The sequence below is a fragment of the Aegilops tauschii genome, chromosome 1, assembly GCF_002575655.3.
Source record: "Aegilops tauschii subsp. strangulata cultivar AL8/78 chromosome 1, Aet v6.0, whole genome shotgun sequence".
In the NCBI taxonomy this organism is placed as follows: domain Eukaryota; kingdom Viridiplantae; phylum Streptophyta; class Magnoliopsida; order Poales; family Poaceae; genus Aegilops; species Aegilops tauschii.
This window is the reverse complement of record NC_053035.3, coordinates 97,041,644-97,058,031: the sequence shown is the minus strand read 5'-3', so window position 1 is coordinate 97,058,031 and position 16,388 is coordinate 97,041,644. Positions and strand designations below refer to the sequence as shown.

At 46.7% G+C, this 16,388-nt stretch overlaps 1 protein-coding gene across 1 annotated transcript; it reads right to left on the bottom strand.

Moving 5' to 3' along the window:
• Window positions 1-13,783: 13,783 nt before the first annotated feature.
• Window positions 13,784-16,155, bottom strand: LOC109733775 (uncharacterized). Its single transcript, XM_020292986.4, has 3 exons — window positions 15,746-16,155; window positions 15,383-15,621; window positions 13,784-14,538 (listed from the first exon to the last, which is right to left on the bottom strand). Exons 1-3 carry the CDS (start codon window positions 16,056-16,058, stop codon window positions 13,954-13,956), a joined length of 1,137 nt encoding a protein of 378 aa, XP_020148575.1. The 5' UTR covers window positions 16,059-16,155; the 3' UTR covers window positions 13,784-13,953.
• Window positions 16,156-16,388: the final 233 nt, after the last annotated feature.

The following is a 16,388-nucleotide window of genomic DNA, read 5'->3' as shown; positions in this document are numbered from 1 at the left end:
GCATCAAAGCATCAACGATATGTTTAGTAAAAGCTTTATTTTGACTATAAGCATGAGGAGAATTTAGCACGGATTGCAACAAGGAAATACAATCTATCAAAGAGCAATTATCATAATTAAATTCCTTGAAATCCAAAATAGTGGGTTCATTAATATCTAAAGTTTTGATCTCTTCAATCCTACTTTTACCAATTTTAGCATCAAGGTCTAAAAACTTCGAATTTTTGGAACGCCTTCTAGGTAGAGGTGGATCATATTCAGTCCCATCATTATCAAGATTCATATTGCAAAACAAAGATTTAATAGGGGACACATCAATAACTTTTAGATCTTCATCTTTATTTTCATAGAAACTAGAAGAACACGCTTTCACCAAGCAATCTTTCTTAGCACGCATCCTAGTGGTTCTTTCTTTGCACTCATCAATGGAAATTCTCATGGCTTTGAGAGACTCATTGATATCATGCTTAGGAGGAATAGATCTAAGTTTCAAAGAATCAACATCAAGAGAAATTCTATCAACGTTCCTAGCCAATTCATCAACTTTAAGCAAATTTTTCTTCAAGCAAAGCATTGAATTTTTTTGCGAATTTATAAATTCCTTAACACTAGTCTCAAATTCAGAAGGCATCTTATAAAAATTTCCATAAGAATTGTTGTAGGAATTACCATAATTATTAGAGGAATTACTAGGATAAGGCCTAGGATTAAAGTTTCCTCTATACGCGTTGTTACCAAAATTATTCCTACCAACAAAATCACATCCATAGATTCATTATTATTCTCAATCAAAGTAGACAAAGGCATATCATTAGGATCAGAAGAAACACTCTTAGTAGTAAATAATTTCATAAGTTCATCCATCTTTCCACTCAAAACATTAATTTCTTCTATCGCATGCACTTTTTATTAGTAGATCTTTCAGTGTGCCATTGAGAATAATTAACCATAATATTATCTAGGAGTTTAGTAGCTTCTCCTAAAGTGATTTCCATAAAAGTGCCTCCCGCGGCCGAGTCTAAAAGATTTCTAGAAGCAAAATTCAATCCGGCATAATTTTTTTGTATAATCATCCATAAATTCAAACCATGTGTAGGGCAATTACGTATCATTAATTTCATCTTCTCCCAACCTTGTGCAACATGTTCATGATCAAGTTGCTTAAAATTCATAATATCGTTTCTAAGAGAGATGATCTTAGCGGGAGGAAAATATTTAGAGATAAAAGCATCTTTGCACTTATTCCAAGAATCAATACTATTTTTAGGCAAAGATGACAACCAAGCTTTAGCACGATCTCTAAGCGAAAAGGAAAATAGCTTCAGTTTAACAATATCATTATCCACATCTTTCTTCTTTTGCATATCACACAAATCAAAGAAGCTATTTAGATGGGTAGCGGCATCTTCACTAGGAAAGCCGGCGAATTGATCTTTCATGACAAGATTCAACAAAGCATCATTGATTTCACAAGATTCAGTATCGGTAAGAGGAGCAATCGGAGCGCTAAGGAAATCATTGTTGTTGGTATTGGTAAAGTCACACAACTTAGTATTATCTTGAGCCATCGTGACAAGCAAGCAATCCAACACATGAGCAAACAAGAAGCAAGCGAAAAAGAGGCGAATGGAAAAGAGAGGGCGAATAAAACGGCAAGGGTGAAGTGGGGGAGAGGAAAATGAGAGGCAAATGGCAAATAATGTAATGCGGGAGATAAGGGTTTGTGATGGGTACTTGGTATGTTGACTTTTGCGTAGACTCCCCGGCAACGGCGCCAGAAATCCTTCTTGCTACCTCTTGAGCACTGCGTTGGTTTTCCCTTGAAGAGGAAAGGGTGATGCAGCAAAGTAGCGTAAGTATTTCCCTCAGTTTTTGAGAACCAAGGTATCAATCCAGTAGGAGGCCACGCACGAGTCCCTCGCACCTACACAAACAAATAAATCCTCGCAACCAACGCGATAAGGGGTTGTCTGTCCCTACACGGTCACTTACGAGAGTGAGATCTGATAGATATGATAAGATAATATTTTTGGTATTTTTATGATAAAGATGCAAAGTAAAGTAAACAAAATAAAAAGGGAGTCAGAAATAGCTTGTTGTCGGGAGATTAAATATGATGGAAAATCGACCCGGGGGCCATAGGTTTCACTAGTGGCTTCTCTCAAGAGCATAAGTATTACGGTGGGTGAACAAATTACTGTTGAGCAATTGACAGAATTGAGCATAGTTATGAGAATATCTAGGTATGATCATGTATATAGGCATCACGTCCAAGACAAGTAGGCCGACTCCTGCCTGCATCTACTACTATTACTCCACACATCGACTGCTATCCAGCATGCATCTAGAGTATTAAGTTCATAAGAACAGAGTAATGCTTTAAGCAAGATGACATGATGTAGAGGGATAAACTCATGCAATATGATATAAACCCCATCTTGTTATCCTCGATGGCAACAATACAATACGTGCCTTGCTGCCCCTACTATCACTGGGAAAGGACACCGCAAGATTGAACCCAAAGCTAAGCACTTCTCCCATTGCAAGAAAGATCAATCTAGTAGGCCAAACCAAACTAGTAATTCAAAGAGACTTGCAAAGATAACCAATCATACATAAAAGAATTCAGAGAAGATTCAAATATTTTTCATAGATAAACTTGATCATAAACCCACAATTCATCGGTCTCAACAAACACACCGCAAAAGAAGATTACATCGAATAGATCTCCACGAGAGAGGGGGAGAACATTGTATTGAGATCCAAAAAGAGAGAAGAAGCCATCTAGCTAATAACTATGGACCCGAAGGTCTGAGGTAAACTACTCACACATCATCGAAGAGGCTATGGTGTTGATGTAGAAGCCCTCCATGATCGATGCCCCCTCCTGCGGAGCTCCGGAACAGACCCCAAGATGGGATCTCACGGGTACAGAAGGTTGCGGCGGTGGAATTAGGTTTTTGGCTCCATATCTGGTAGTTTGGGGGTACGTAGGTATATATAGGAGGAAGAAGTACGTCGATGGAGCAACGTGGGGCCCACGAGGGTGGAGGGGGCGCCCTGGGGAGGTAGGCGCACCCCCCTACCTCGTGCCCTCCTGGTTGATGTCTTGACGTAGGGTCCAAGTCCTCTGGATCACGTTCGTTCCGAAAATCACGTTCCCGAAGGTTTCATTCCGTTTGGACTCCGTTTGATATTCTTTTTCTGCGAAACTCTGAAATAGGCAAAAAAACAGCAATTCTGGGCTGGGCCTCCGGTTAATAGGTTAGTCCCAAAAATAATATAAAAGTGTATAATAAAGCCCAATAATGTCCAAAACAGAATATAGTATAGCATGGAACAATAAAAAATTATAGATACGTTGGAGACGTATCAAGTACTCATCCAAAGTACTCGCAAGCAAGGATCTACACTACATATGCATGGGTATATGTGGAAAGGGCCATAACGGTGGACTGAACTGCAGAATGCCAGAATAAGAGGGGGATAGCTAATCATGTAGAAGACTACGCTTCTGGCCACCTCCATCTTGCAGCATGTAGAAGAGAGTAGATGGTAAGTTCACCAAGTAGCATCGCATAGCATAATCCTACCTGGCGATCCTCCCATCGTCGCCCTGTGTGAGAGCGATCACCGGGTTATATCTGGCACTTGGAAGGGTGTGTTTTATTAAGTATCCGGTTCTAGTTGTCATAAGGTCAAGGTACAACTCCAAGTCGTCATGTTACCGAAGATCACGGCTATTTGAATAGATAAACTTCCCTGCAGGGGTGCACCACATAGCCCAACACGCTCGATCCCCTTTGGCCGGACACACTTTCCTGGGTCATGCCCAGCCTCGGAAGATCAACACGTCGCAGCCCCACCTAGGCACAACAGAGAGGTCAGCACGCCGGTCTAAATCCTATGCGCGCAGGGGTCTAGGCCCATCACCCATTGCACACCTCACGTTGCGTACGCGGCCGGTAAGCAGACCTAGCCTCCCTAATATAAGAGCAGGCGTTCCAGTCCAATCCGGCGCGCGCTGCTCAGTCGCTGACGTCAAGAAGGCTTCGGTTGATACCACGACGTCGAGTGCCCATAACCGTTCCCGCGTAGTTGGTTAGTGCGTATAGGCCAGTGGCCAGACTCAATCAAATACCAAGATATCGTTAAGCGTGTTAATTGAAGTATCCGCGAACGCCGACCAGAGCCAGGCCCACCTCTCTCCTAGGTGGTCTCAACCTGCCCTGTCGCTCCGCCACAAAGTAACAGTCGGGGGACGTCGGGAACCCAGGCCCACCTCTACCAGGATGGAGCCACCTGCCCCTTCAGCCCCCATCTCCGAACAGTATCATAGTAATGTAACAGTATAAAGTATATAGCATATGCCCGTGATCACCTCCCGAAGTGATCACGGCCCAGTAGTATAGCATGGCAGACGGACAAGAGTGTAGGGCCACTGATGGAACACTAGCATCCTATACTAAGCATTAGGATAGCAGGTAAAGGTAACAACAGTAGTGGCAAAGACAGGCTATGCAGCAGAATAGGATTAACGGAAAGCAGTAACATGCGACACTACTCTAATGCATGCAGTATAGAGAAGAATAGGCGATATCTGGTGATCAAGGGGGGGCTTGCCTGGTTGCTCTGGCAAGGAGGGGTCGTCAACAACGTAGTCGATCGGGGCACCAGCAGCGGCGTGAGTCTCGTAGTCTACCGGAGAGAAGAGGGGGAAGAAACAATGAATACAATGCAAACAGATGCATAACATGTCAAGTAACGGTGCTAGGAGTGCCCTAACGCGGTAGGAGGTGATACCGGCAAGGGGGGAAAACATCCGGGAAAGTATCCCCGATGTTTCGTGTTTTTGGACAAATGAACCGGAGGGGAAAAGATGCGTTTTCGCTAGGCTAGGGATGTGTGGCGGACGAACGGGCTGCGTATCCGGATTCGTCTCGTCATTCTGAGCAACTTTCATGTACAAAGTTTTTCCATCTGAGCTACGGTTTATTTTATATTAATTTTAAAATATTTAATCATTTTTAGAAAATATTCAATTATTTTAATTCAACATTATCCAGAATAGTGTTTGCTGACGTCATCATGACGTCAGCAGTCAACATAGGTGTTGACTGGGTCGCTGACGTGTGGGTCCCACTGGTCATTGACTTAGTTAACTAAACAGGATTAGTTAATTTAATTAAAGTGATTAGGTTAATTAATTAGGCTTAATTAGATTAATTAACAGGATTAATTAAGTTAATTAATTAATTATATTATTTTTATTTATTTTTATTTAATTCCTTTTTTATAAAATCGTTCTGGGGGGTGGGGCCCCACATGTCATAGGGTCGGGGGGCACTGGCCCAGTGGTCAGTGGCCCATAGGCCAAAGTGGGTCGGGCGTCGGGCGCGGGCGTCCGCCCGAACGGGACTGGCGAGGGGGCGCGGCGGACGAAGGCCGCCGGGGCGCGGCGAGGCTCCGGCCAGGGGGAAGTGGTGGTGGCCGTGGCGGCCGGCGGAGAAGCGGATGCCGGCGGCAGGGGGAGCGACGGCGCCTGGCGGTAGCAGGCGGAGCGGGGGAGGGGGCGCAGGGGCAAGCTGTAGGCGGAGGCGGAGCGCGGTCAGGGCGCAGGCGGCGAGCGCGAGCAGGTGCGGTGGCGGGAGGAGCAGGAGGTAGCGGCAGCAGGCACCAGCAGCATCGGCTGGACGGGGCGCGGCCTCGGGCGGTGAGCGCGTATAGGGAGGAGGCCGGGGTGGGCTGCGGCGATGGAGCGTGCAGGACCACGGCGGGGCACGTAGCACGTGCACAGGGCGTGGCCAGCGGACGACCGGAGCACGACGCGCGTGTGCGTGTGCGAGGCATGGGGGGTTAGTAGGTGAGGTGGGGTGGGCCGGTCCAGTCGGGCCGACTGGAGTGGCCAGCTGGGCTGGTTGGCCCCGGGGGAGGGCTTTCTTTCCTTTCTTATTGTCTTACTATTTTCCTTTTATATTTCTTCTACTTTTTCTATTTTAGTTTTGTTTCCTATTATTTTAGTTTTATTAAAATATACACGCAGCATCTAAATTAGTATTTCAACTTAACCCATAGTCACAAAAAGTCTAGTCCTCAAATAAATTAGTTTGACATTTTATTAATTACAAAAGGTATTTAAATAATTGTTTTTACTGCTGTTTAATTCATCTTATAGTACTTAAACATTTTATAAAGGTGTGGTTTCTCCACCATAATTACCTATGCAATATTTGGTTCACTCCGAACATTTTAGTTTTAATATTTGAAAACTTTTATTGTTTGCTTGATTTTGAATTTGAATTTGAATCGGTTTCGAACTAACACGAGTTTAGCAACAGTAATCGAAGTGACGTGGCATCATTAGCAGAGAATTACTGTAGCTTAATTATCCGGGCGTCACACATATATAGCCAACCCAGCTCCACATATTTCTGCACCGTGTATATGTACGTTCCCCTGGCAATCGCTTTACACAATCTTCAGAGTTATTTGACACCGCTGGTTGCCTGTCATCACCTGCTGCTTGGTAAGAACTTGTAAGATATTGATATTTGCTTTACTGTGAGCGCTTTACCACCACATCCTAGTAGTTCATAGGAACATTATTCTTGAATTTTGTTTCTTGTTTCTACTAATCATGACAGGATCTAGAGTCAATTCATGGGGTTTGTCGATAGTGGGAGACGTGCCATCACCTATGCAAATACCACAACCGTCACGAGAGGTGCACAAACATCCAAATGCACATGATCAGGTTAATGTTTCTATACCACCATTTAATGGCCGTTTTAGATCTGCTTTATATATTGAATGGAGTTTGACATAAATAATATATTTGCTTCCAATAATTTTGATTTACGTAAAAAAGTTAAGGTTGTGGTTGGTTCTTTCACTGGTTATGATGTAGTTTGGTGGAGTGAATATTGTCCGTTACACCCTAATGATATACCTACTACTTGGGATGATTTGAAACTTGCCATGCGACATACATTCGTTCCCGCTTATTATACTCATGACATGATTACAAAGTTGCAACATTTAAAACAAGGTAGTGACACCGTAACGAAATATTATGATACTTTACAAACTACCTTGCTGCATTCCTCTTTAGAAGAAAGTGAAGAAGATTTTATGGATAGATTTTTGGGAGGATTAAATCGTGACATTCAGGAGATACTAATTCATGAAGAGTGTTATCCTATGGACCATTTGTTTCATCTTGCTTGCAAAGCTGAACAGGAAATAAAACGACGTGTTGCCCACAAGGAGAACAAGCGCGAGATGCACATTCCAAGAGTTGATACGGTTGTCCCTTCAACTACTAGGTATACTATGACAACCACATCCGTTGTTGTGAGGACTACATCACCTCCACCATGTGACACATCATCACCGAGAGTGCCTACATCATCTGAGTTGATTATAAAAGGTAATGACAAAGGTACTAATCTTCCACCTCCACATGAGTATGATGAATGTCTTGTCAATTTAAGTGCACCATGCGGTGAGCTACCCACTACTTTGATCACACCAACTACTTTAGAGGACTACGTTGATGATTTGACTTTGCCATGTGATCAAACAATTTTGAGTGAACCCATTGAATTAACTATCGATGCAAAAGAATCAAGTGAATCAGGGAATAAATCAGATTTGGATCAAATATGTTTGAAAATAATTGTGCCAATGTTTAATCATTTTGATATGGCCTCTAATCTTGGTGATGGTTCGTCAATGTTGGGATGGTTTAATAATAAACATTGTCAATCTTTTGATATGAATAAGAGCTTCACTTATATGTGCAAACTGAGTTGCAATATTTTCATGCCTTTGAGTTCTTGTGATAATATATTGGCTTTACATTTCACGACTTTTGAAGGGTGCTCTTGTATAACTGTGTCACATGTGCACCGAATGAGGTCAGTAAAAACGGATGACATATACATATACAACGTGTACACCTTGTCTCTTTTGTTAGCCAGATTTCAGATTAAGCAACGCCGAGGACGGTTTTGTTTTCAAGAAGGGGAGGATGATGAGGACATGACTACCTTGGATACGACCAAAAATATTGCATACATGCATATTTGTCAGGTGATTTCTAGTGCAAACTATTCAATAATCTATTTATGTTATCCAGAACAAAAATACTTCACACACTTTTGTGTTTTGTCTAATTGCAGGTGTATGAGACATTTGTACAATCCACATATGAAGATAAGGCAAAAGGAGAAGTTTAGGTTCTGTTCAAAAAGTCCTCTCACGTCACTTTTGGGCCAAGAGAAGATAGAGTCCAAGTCTCTCACGTTCTGGATTCAGATTCGGACTGCACAGACATACCTGACTCAAAACGCCAACAACTTTTTCATACGGACTCCGAATTGGGTGATTCTTTTTTTTGTTGGAAAGTAGATTTCGTCCTCTTTCCAACCCAATTGGATTCACCTTTAAATTCGTCCGGATCGTTGAGATATGGACGAAACAATCTGACGCTGCAGCAGAATCCGAGTCAAACAACAAGTCAAAGGTGTTGCATCACCTCCACTTGGGCCCATGAGCCTTGTACGACCTAGGGTTGGTTTTAGGCTGCCTTGGGACGTCCTCCCACCTCCTTGGCCGCCACCCCTTGCTCCTATATAAGTAGATCCATCTAGTAGCTTTTTCCTGGGGATTTGTTTAGTTAAAAGTTAGCCATTGCAACTTCGTGTACTTCGTTTGTGTCCAACGACCAGACCAAGACCGCTTCCGGATCCCCACCTTTATCAATACTTCATCTATATTTGCAACATTCAGATTGCATTATCATATTCTTGCTTGTTCTTCGATTGCGTGCAGGAATAGACCTTCGTGGTCAGGTTGATCGTGCTCCGGCATGGTCAATAACCTCTCAGAGTTGGTTTAGCGATTGCCAAGGTGCAACGTCGTGCACGTTTGTAGTCGGATCGTCAAAGTCGTCTCCACCAAATCGATAGTTATCATCTCATCGAAAGATCGGGACACCCCGCCTCTATCATGGCAACTACAGTTGCGCGTACGTGCCAACTAGGTAAACATACATGACAACTATGATTCGTTGCTAGATGGCAACTGCAGTTGTTCGTACGTGGAACTAGGTAAACACACATGGCAACTGTGATTAACCATACATGGCAACTATGGTTGGACCACACATGGCAACTATGGTTGGACCACACGTGACAACTAGTTAATCACACACTTAGACATGGCAACTGCATTTGTCATCCCGGGTGACTAAAGTTGCCATCCCCCTAGGGTAACTAAAGTGTCATCCCACGGGTTCGCCGGGATGTGTGGGCAGATTTGCTTCGTGCCACACACGCAGGGTGAGGATGAGTAGTAGTTTGTTGGACGCGTGGCACAAAGTAGTTGCGCCCACACGTGTGGGCAGTTCTAATGTTCGCTCACACATGGCCCGTGTAGGCCGCCTCCTGCTTACGCCACACATGACGTGTGGGCGGATGTCTAATATGCCCACACGTATGGGCGTTATCAGCGTTTATCCGTCTCTCTCCATCAGTTCGGTTTTCTAAATAAATTGACTAGAGTATGAACTTAATATGGTATCAGAGACAAAAAAATTATAGTTTAAGACTCTACCAACGCAGTACGGTCTACATCTATTCCATGTTTAAGGACTAAAAAGACTACGCGTGAGCGAACTATGTGATGTTGCCATCTCATCGTAGCCTTCAGTCTCTTCATGGAGTATGTCCTGGGTACAGCAGACTCTGCATGGAGTATGTCCTGGGCAAAATGAGACATCCAGATTGTAGTGCCAACCATGTCTGTCGTAATTTTGAATTCACCAAGAGGCACCGACAACATCATTGAGTAATTAAAACAACTAACGATACCCATAATCATATACTCCCCCGTTCCAAAATATAAGATGGTTTAGGTTTTTCAATAGTCAAACACAGGCATGTTTGAGCGCTCAAGGAGATCTACCTCAACGGACGCCGGTACACGTGGTCCAACGAGCAGTCGCCCCCGACCCTCGTTCACCTAGACCGTGTCCTTTGCACGGCTGACTGGGAAGAGCTCCATGGGGAGTGCCATCTTCGCTGCCTCGCCTCCGTCGTGTCGGACCACGGTCCCTTGCTTCTCGACTGCGCCCCGATGCCACCCACCCACCGGCGATTCCACTTTGAGGAATTCTGGATCCGGTTGGATGGCTTCCAGGACATCGTCACAGCTGCCTGGCACTCCGTCCATGACCCGGACCCATTCAGGCGGCTCATGCTTCGCATGAAGGCCACGGCGCGCATGCTCACAAGCTGGAGTTCGAAGACAGTTGGCAACGTACGGCTCAAGCTGGCGATCTCCAGGGAGCTCCTCCTCCGGCTTGATGCAGCACAGGACCACCGCGCCCTATCCCCGCACGAGGATTGGCTGCGCCGGCAAATCAAGGCGTCATATCTTGGCCTCGCCTCCCTCGAGCGCACCATTGCCCGACAACGTGCCCGCCTCGTCACTCTCAAGGACGGTGATGCCAACACTTCGTTCTTTCATCGGCAATGCACGTATAGGCGCCAAAAGAACAGGATCCATAGCCTCCTTGTCGGTGAAAGCGTGGTCACCGACCCCGCGGAGATGGCCGCGGCTGCCTACGCCCACTTCGACGTGCTTTTGGGCACGGAGGCGCCCCGGGACTGCGCGCTCGACCTCACGGACCTCATCACCCCCGCCAATCTGGAGGACCTGGATGCCCCGTTCGACGCCGAGGAGATCTGGCAGGCGGTCAAACGGCTCCCCGCGTGCAAAGCCCCGGGCCCAGACGACTTCACGGCTGAATTCTTACGCGCATGCTGGCCCACCGTTCGGCAGGACTTCGTCGACGTCTTCTGTCAGCTCTACGCGCTGCGAGGCCGCGGCTTCAGCTGCCTCAACCAGGCGCTTCTCACCTTGCTGCCCAAGCGTGCCGACGCCCACGCCCTCGGCGACTTCAGGCCCATTAGCCTCATTCACTTGGTCGCCAAGATCTTCGCCAAAGTCCTGTCGCTGCGCCTCGCGCCCAAACTCAACACTCTTGTCAGCACAAGCCAGAACGCCTTCATCCCCGGACGCAGTCTGCATGACAATTTCATCCTCGTCCGGCAGTCGGCTCATCTGCTGCACCAGCTCGGCGCCCCACGCGCGCTCCTGAAGCTTGACCTGGCGCGCGCCTTCGACTCGGTCAGATGGCCATTCCTGTTCGATGCCCTTAGCCGATACGGCTTTGGTTCCAGGTTCCTCGACTGGCTTGCCATCCTCTTCTCTTCGGCAAGCACCAGAGTGCTTATTAACGGAGAGCCAGGCCCTGCTATCTGCACCGATGTGGGTTCCGCCAGGGCGACCCCCTTTCGGCCCAGCTCTTCGTACTCGCCGTCGACACACTTGGACGCCTTCTCCACCGCGCAACTGAGCTGGGTATCCTGCAACGCCTTCACCCTCGGCGACCGATGCCATCCGTCTCCCTCTATGCGGATGACATGATCCTCTTCTGCCACCCCACCCTAAGCGATGTCACTACCGTCAAGAGCATCCTGCAACTTTTTGGGCGCGCCTCAGGACTACGGGTCAACTTCGCCAAGAGCACGGCCACGCTGATCCGCGCCGGCGTGGACGAGGTCGCGCCTGTGGTCGATTCGCTCGGTTGCCCCATCGTCGAGCTGCCCATCACCTACCTGGGCATCCCCCTCACGCTACGCCGACCATCCGCAGCCCAGCTTCAGCTCGTCGTCGACAAAACAGCCGGCATGCTCCCATGCTGGAAGGCACACCTCATGAACAAGGCTGGGCGCCTCGCGTTTGTGAAATCCATCCTCAGCGCGATCCCCATCCACCAGCTGTTGGCTCTGCCCCCCCCCCCCCAAGAAGACCATCAAGGCACTCGAGAAGATCCAACGTGGCTTCCTCTGGGCCGGGCGCACGGAGGCAAATGACGGACACTGCCACGTCAACTGGCAGCGAGTTGCCCGCTCGATCCCTCTTGGTGGCCTTGGCGTCCGCGACCTCGCGCGCACCAGCCTTGCGCTGCGCACGCGGTGGCTATGGTTCAGCCGCACGGACACTACCAAGGCATGGGCAGGCCTCGACCTCCAATTCGATGCTGATGAGCGCGCGTTCTTCTTCGCCTCCACTACCATGCAGCTCGGAAGCGGCACAGACGCCCTCTTCTGGGAGGACCGATGGATCGGCGGGCGGTCCGTCCGCGAGATCGCCCCGCTCCTATACGCGTGCATCCCCAAACGCCGTCGCAAACTCCGGACTGTTGTGGATGGGTTGGCGGACAATCGTTGGGCGCGAGATATCCAGGGCACGGTTGGCATCCACGAGATCGGGCAATACCTCCAGCTTTGGCATAGGATCGCGGGCACGACCCTCTCTGCCGAGCCCGATCGCCTCATCTGGAGATGGAGCGCGAACGGCGTCTACTCGGCCAAGTCGGCCTACACGGCCACTTTCGCCGGCTCCACGACCTGCGCCGCCTGGAAGCTCACCTGGAAACACTGGGCACCGCCGCGCGTCCGCTTCTTCCACTGGCTCGCCCACCTCGACAGATGTTGGACCGCCGACAGGCTTGCTCGCCGTGGGCTGCAACACCCCGCACGATGCCCCCTATGCGACCAGGCGCCTGAAACCATGCACCATCTCATCCTCGCATGCCCCTTGGCCCGGCAAACCTGGCACGAGACGCTAAGCTGGCTGCGGATCCCGTGCACCCCACCTGACGACGAGCCTTCGCTTCTAGACTGGTGGCAATCGGCGCGACACTCCACCCCCGCGCCCATGCGCAAATGCCTCGGTACCGTGACCCTCCTCGTCCCATGGATGATATGGAAACACCGCAATGACTGCATCTTCAACGGAGCGCGCCCATCTGTGAACACCATCGTAGCGAAGATCAAGGAAGAAGCTGCCCTTTGGGCAAATGCGGGCGCGCTAGGGCTCAAAGCCATTACCCCCCAGACTTGGGATGTCCACTAGTCCGGTCTCTGTAATCAGCCTCCTAGGAGGAATGTAACCAAACTCTCCCTCTTTACAATGCAATGAAACGCACGCTCTCATGCGTTTTCTTGAAAAAAACAGTTTTTAGAAAAAATACTACTCCTTCCATTTCAAAATAAGTGTCTCACAGTTAGTACAAAGTTGACACTTATTTTGGGATGGAGGGAGTAATATCTACTATACCAAATTCATATCATTAGATTAGATTCATCATGAAAACTATGAAAACTATTAAATCGTTACAGCTTATATTTTGGAACATAGGGAGTACAGTACAAGATCTGATGCCTGTAGCAGGTGGAAGGGGTAGCTATCCAAATAGAGCTTCTAAAAAGGATTACAATCAAGACATATAGTTCCCGGCTGGCTAATTTAGTAAAATCCTGCACAATATAAACTGAACTATCACCGTTCAAATGTAATGCAAAGGCCTCCCACAGAAGAAAAAAAAATACAAAGTAAAAAAAAGTTAGCTGTCAGCATAGGCAGAATACGTTGATGGCTATATGGATAGTTAAACTTTTAAACATAAAACTTGCCAAACTGTGATTCCAAAACAGAAGTACACCATTGCACGCGGAACTGAAAGAGTAGGATGTTCCCGGTGATGTTCTTCCAGCTCCAATAGTCCATGACTCACAACAATCAATGTTAAACAACAGTCAGTTCCATATACCATATATAAAGACATAATATTGCAGTCAAGACTACAGCAGGTACATTTCCATCACAAGTCCAGCAAGATAACAGTAGTCACGGGGAGCCTGCTTAGTTCCATGAGATCAAGTACATTAGCAACCTCTAAATAGCTCAACTTGTCATATAGGCAACAAATCAGAGTCTACAGCTGAAATATAATTGCATCAAACACTACTTAGCTCCACGAAGAGACACATTAGCAACCATTACATAGGTCAATTATAAGCATATGTGCATCAAAGTTTACAATTCAAATAATGACCAGTTGACCTTGATAAGCATCTTAACAGCACCACAGGTAATTTCATCTTCCTCTGCACCGTTCACATGTGGAGTGAAATTAGTGGTTCGTGTAGCAGAGGCAGTTGCCACATCACTAGCCTGGATAGCAATCGTTAATAAAAGCATATCCTTCATCCCAACAGTTACAACACGGCGCCACAACTGGAGCATTCCAGTACCATCACAGATTACACCACCTGCTTTGCTATCATGAAGCACAAGGCGATCCTGAATCCTGGAGGTGCAAGCTGTGATTTCTCCATAGAAATCTCCTTTGAGAACCTTGATTTCAAGGGTAGCCTCCACTGCAAGTTTAACTACTGCAAATTTCACCTCTACAGTGCTCAGCCTGCTATCAAGGTCTTCACATCCAACATGACCATGTTCCTCCCCTCCCATTAATATGCCATCAATCGCACACAGTCCCTTGCTAAGTTCTTGGTCTCTCTTCCCTTGGTCATCCTTGATCTTAAGATCCACCTCAAAATATATACTATCTAGTAACACAAGTCCTCGAGTTGGTCCAGTCAAGATCAACGATTGATCCTATGAGAAAAGGTCACATAAAAGATTAGCAGTAACCTCATCTGGATAACGCAATGGAAGTAAAAACAAGCAGCGGATGAAAGTTGTTGTCATGCATGCAAGTATAAAACTGTTTTTAAAGATTTACTCTGACATCTGATTGTATGTGAGCATGTTCGGTTCTACTCTGCTCCATACCATATTCAAAGCATATTTTCTTATGATATCATGACCATTCCTTTTTTTATCTTACTAAGGGCTTTTTTGGTACAAAGGATATTCATACATGTTTGGGAGGATTTAAACCCTTAATATTTTTTCCTATGTGGGTTGTTTGACTTGTAGGATTGGATCACATAGGATATTTTCCTACCGATCCCTTTGCACTACAAACCACAAATTTCAAACAGATTCATGCCACAAAAATCCTGCCCTTTTTTCTATTCACGCTTTTTCGGAATCCTGCGGTTCAATAGGCCCTAAAATTTACAAGGAAATGGAGGGTTGCAACCTCTGTTCCACCATAACCATGCATTATTCTTATGCTTAAACATGTGTAACAACAAGAATACACTTAACTATCCTTGCGTATTATTATGAATACCAAGACATGATTATATGACGATCCAGCCATACAAAACAACAAGCATAAGCTTCATTAACAATACTTGCGTATTTTTATGAATACCAAGAGATTGCAACCTATAATCTGATGAGTGAGCCATACAATTTCCAACACCCTATAATTTATTTCCAGAGCAGAAATGTAAAAGAACTGACTAGTCAAGGGAAAAAAGCGGCCATCACCACACAATGAGAAATGACTTGTCGTAAGTATATGGTCTTCAAAGAAAAGCTGTACTACCTCTGAGTTGATGAGCTGGTAATCCTCTCTACGGCGACGGAACAGATAGACACACTTAAAATCAAGGTAATCTCTTGCAATCACGGTACCGTACACCTTTAACGGGAATCCCACATCCGAAGAGGCTATCTTCACTGAGAGGATGTTTACAGAGTCAGACACGTCGTACACCTGTCTTCCGAGTGAGTTGGTATATTTGGATGGTGTTTTGTGAGTGTATCGCATTGGAGCCAGAGGAGCTGCTCGCGGTAGAAAAAATCAAAACAGCACCGTTTATGTCAGTGTATCGCATTGGAGGGGCAATAATTATACAATGTGAAGACAAAACATGGATTACATGGAGGAATTGGATTTTGGACTTACACTCCTCGTCGATGTCAAATACGGAGAAGTCCGTGTTGAAGAATCGGGTGTAGCAGACTTTCCCCGTCTTGGGATCGTACTCGCGGATCCTGTTGATGACGGCCTGATGCGCTGCCTTTCTCCGCCTGCATTCCTCCATCTTCCGCGCATGCTCCGCCGACTTCTCCTCAGCCTCCCGCTGCCGCCTCTCCGCCGCCGCCGCTTCGGCCACGACCTCCGCCTCGTCGTAGAAGAAAGGCTCTAGGAAGCCACTCTCGTCTACTGCCTCCTCCAACCTTAGGTTGCCATCCGCTATGAGCACGCCGTCCGCCATGAGAACGCCGCCGAGGCCGAGGAAACCCTATCGCGGCTTCTTTTCAGAGAGAGGGGGAGTGGGGGGGTGGGGAGAAGGGGAGGAAAGGCCGGAAGTCATCGCGGTGCTTTGGATCCGGGCCTTTGGAACGCTGCATCGCACCCCTCGGACTGGCAGGCTGCCACGTGTCGGTCCTCTATATTATTCCTAGGCTAATTTTTTTTCTTCTAAATTTTAAATAAGCAGTTAAAATCAAGTCTCAACATTCATGCAGGAGGATATTATACTACTTCCTCTGTCCCAAAATAAGTGTCTCAACTTTGTACTAGCTCTAGTACAAATTTGTACTAA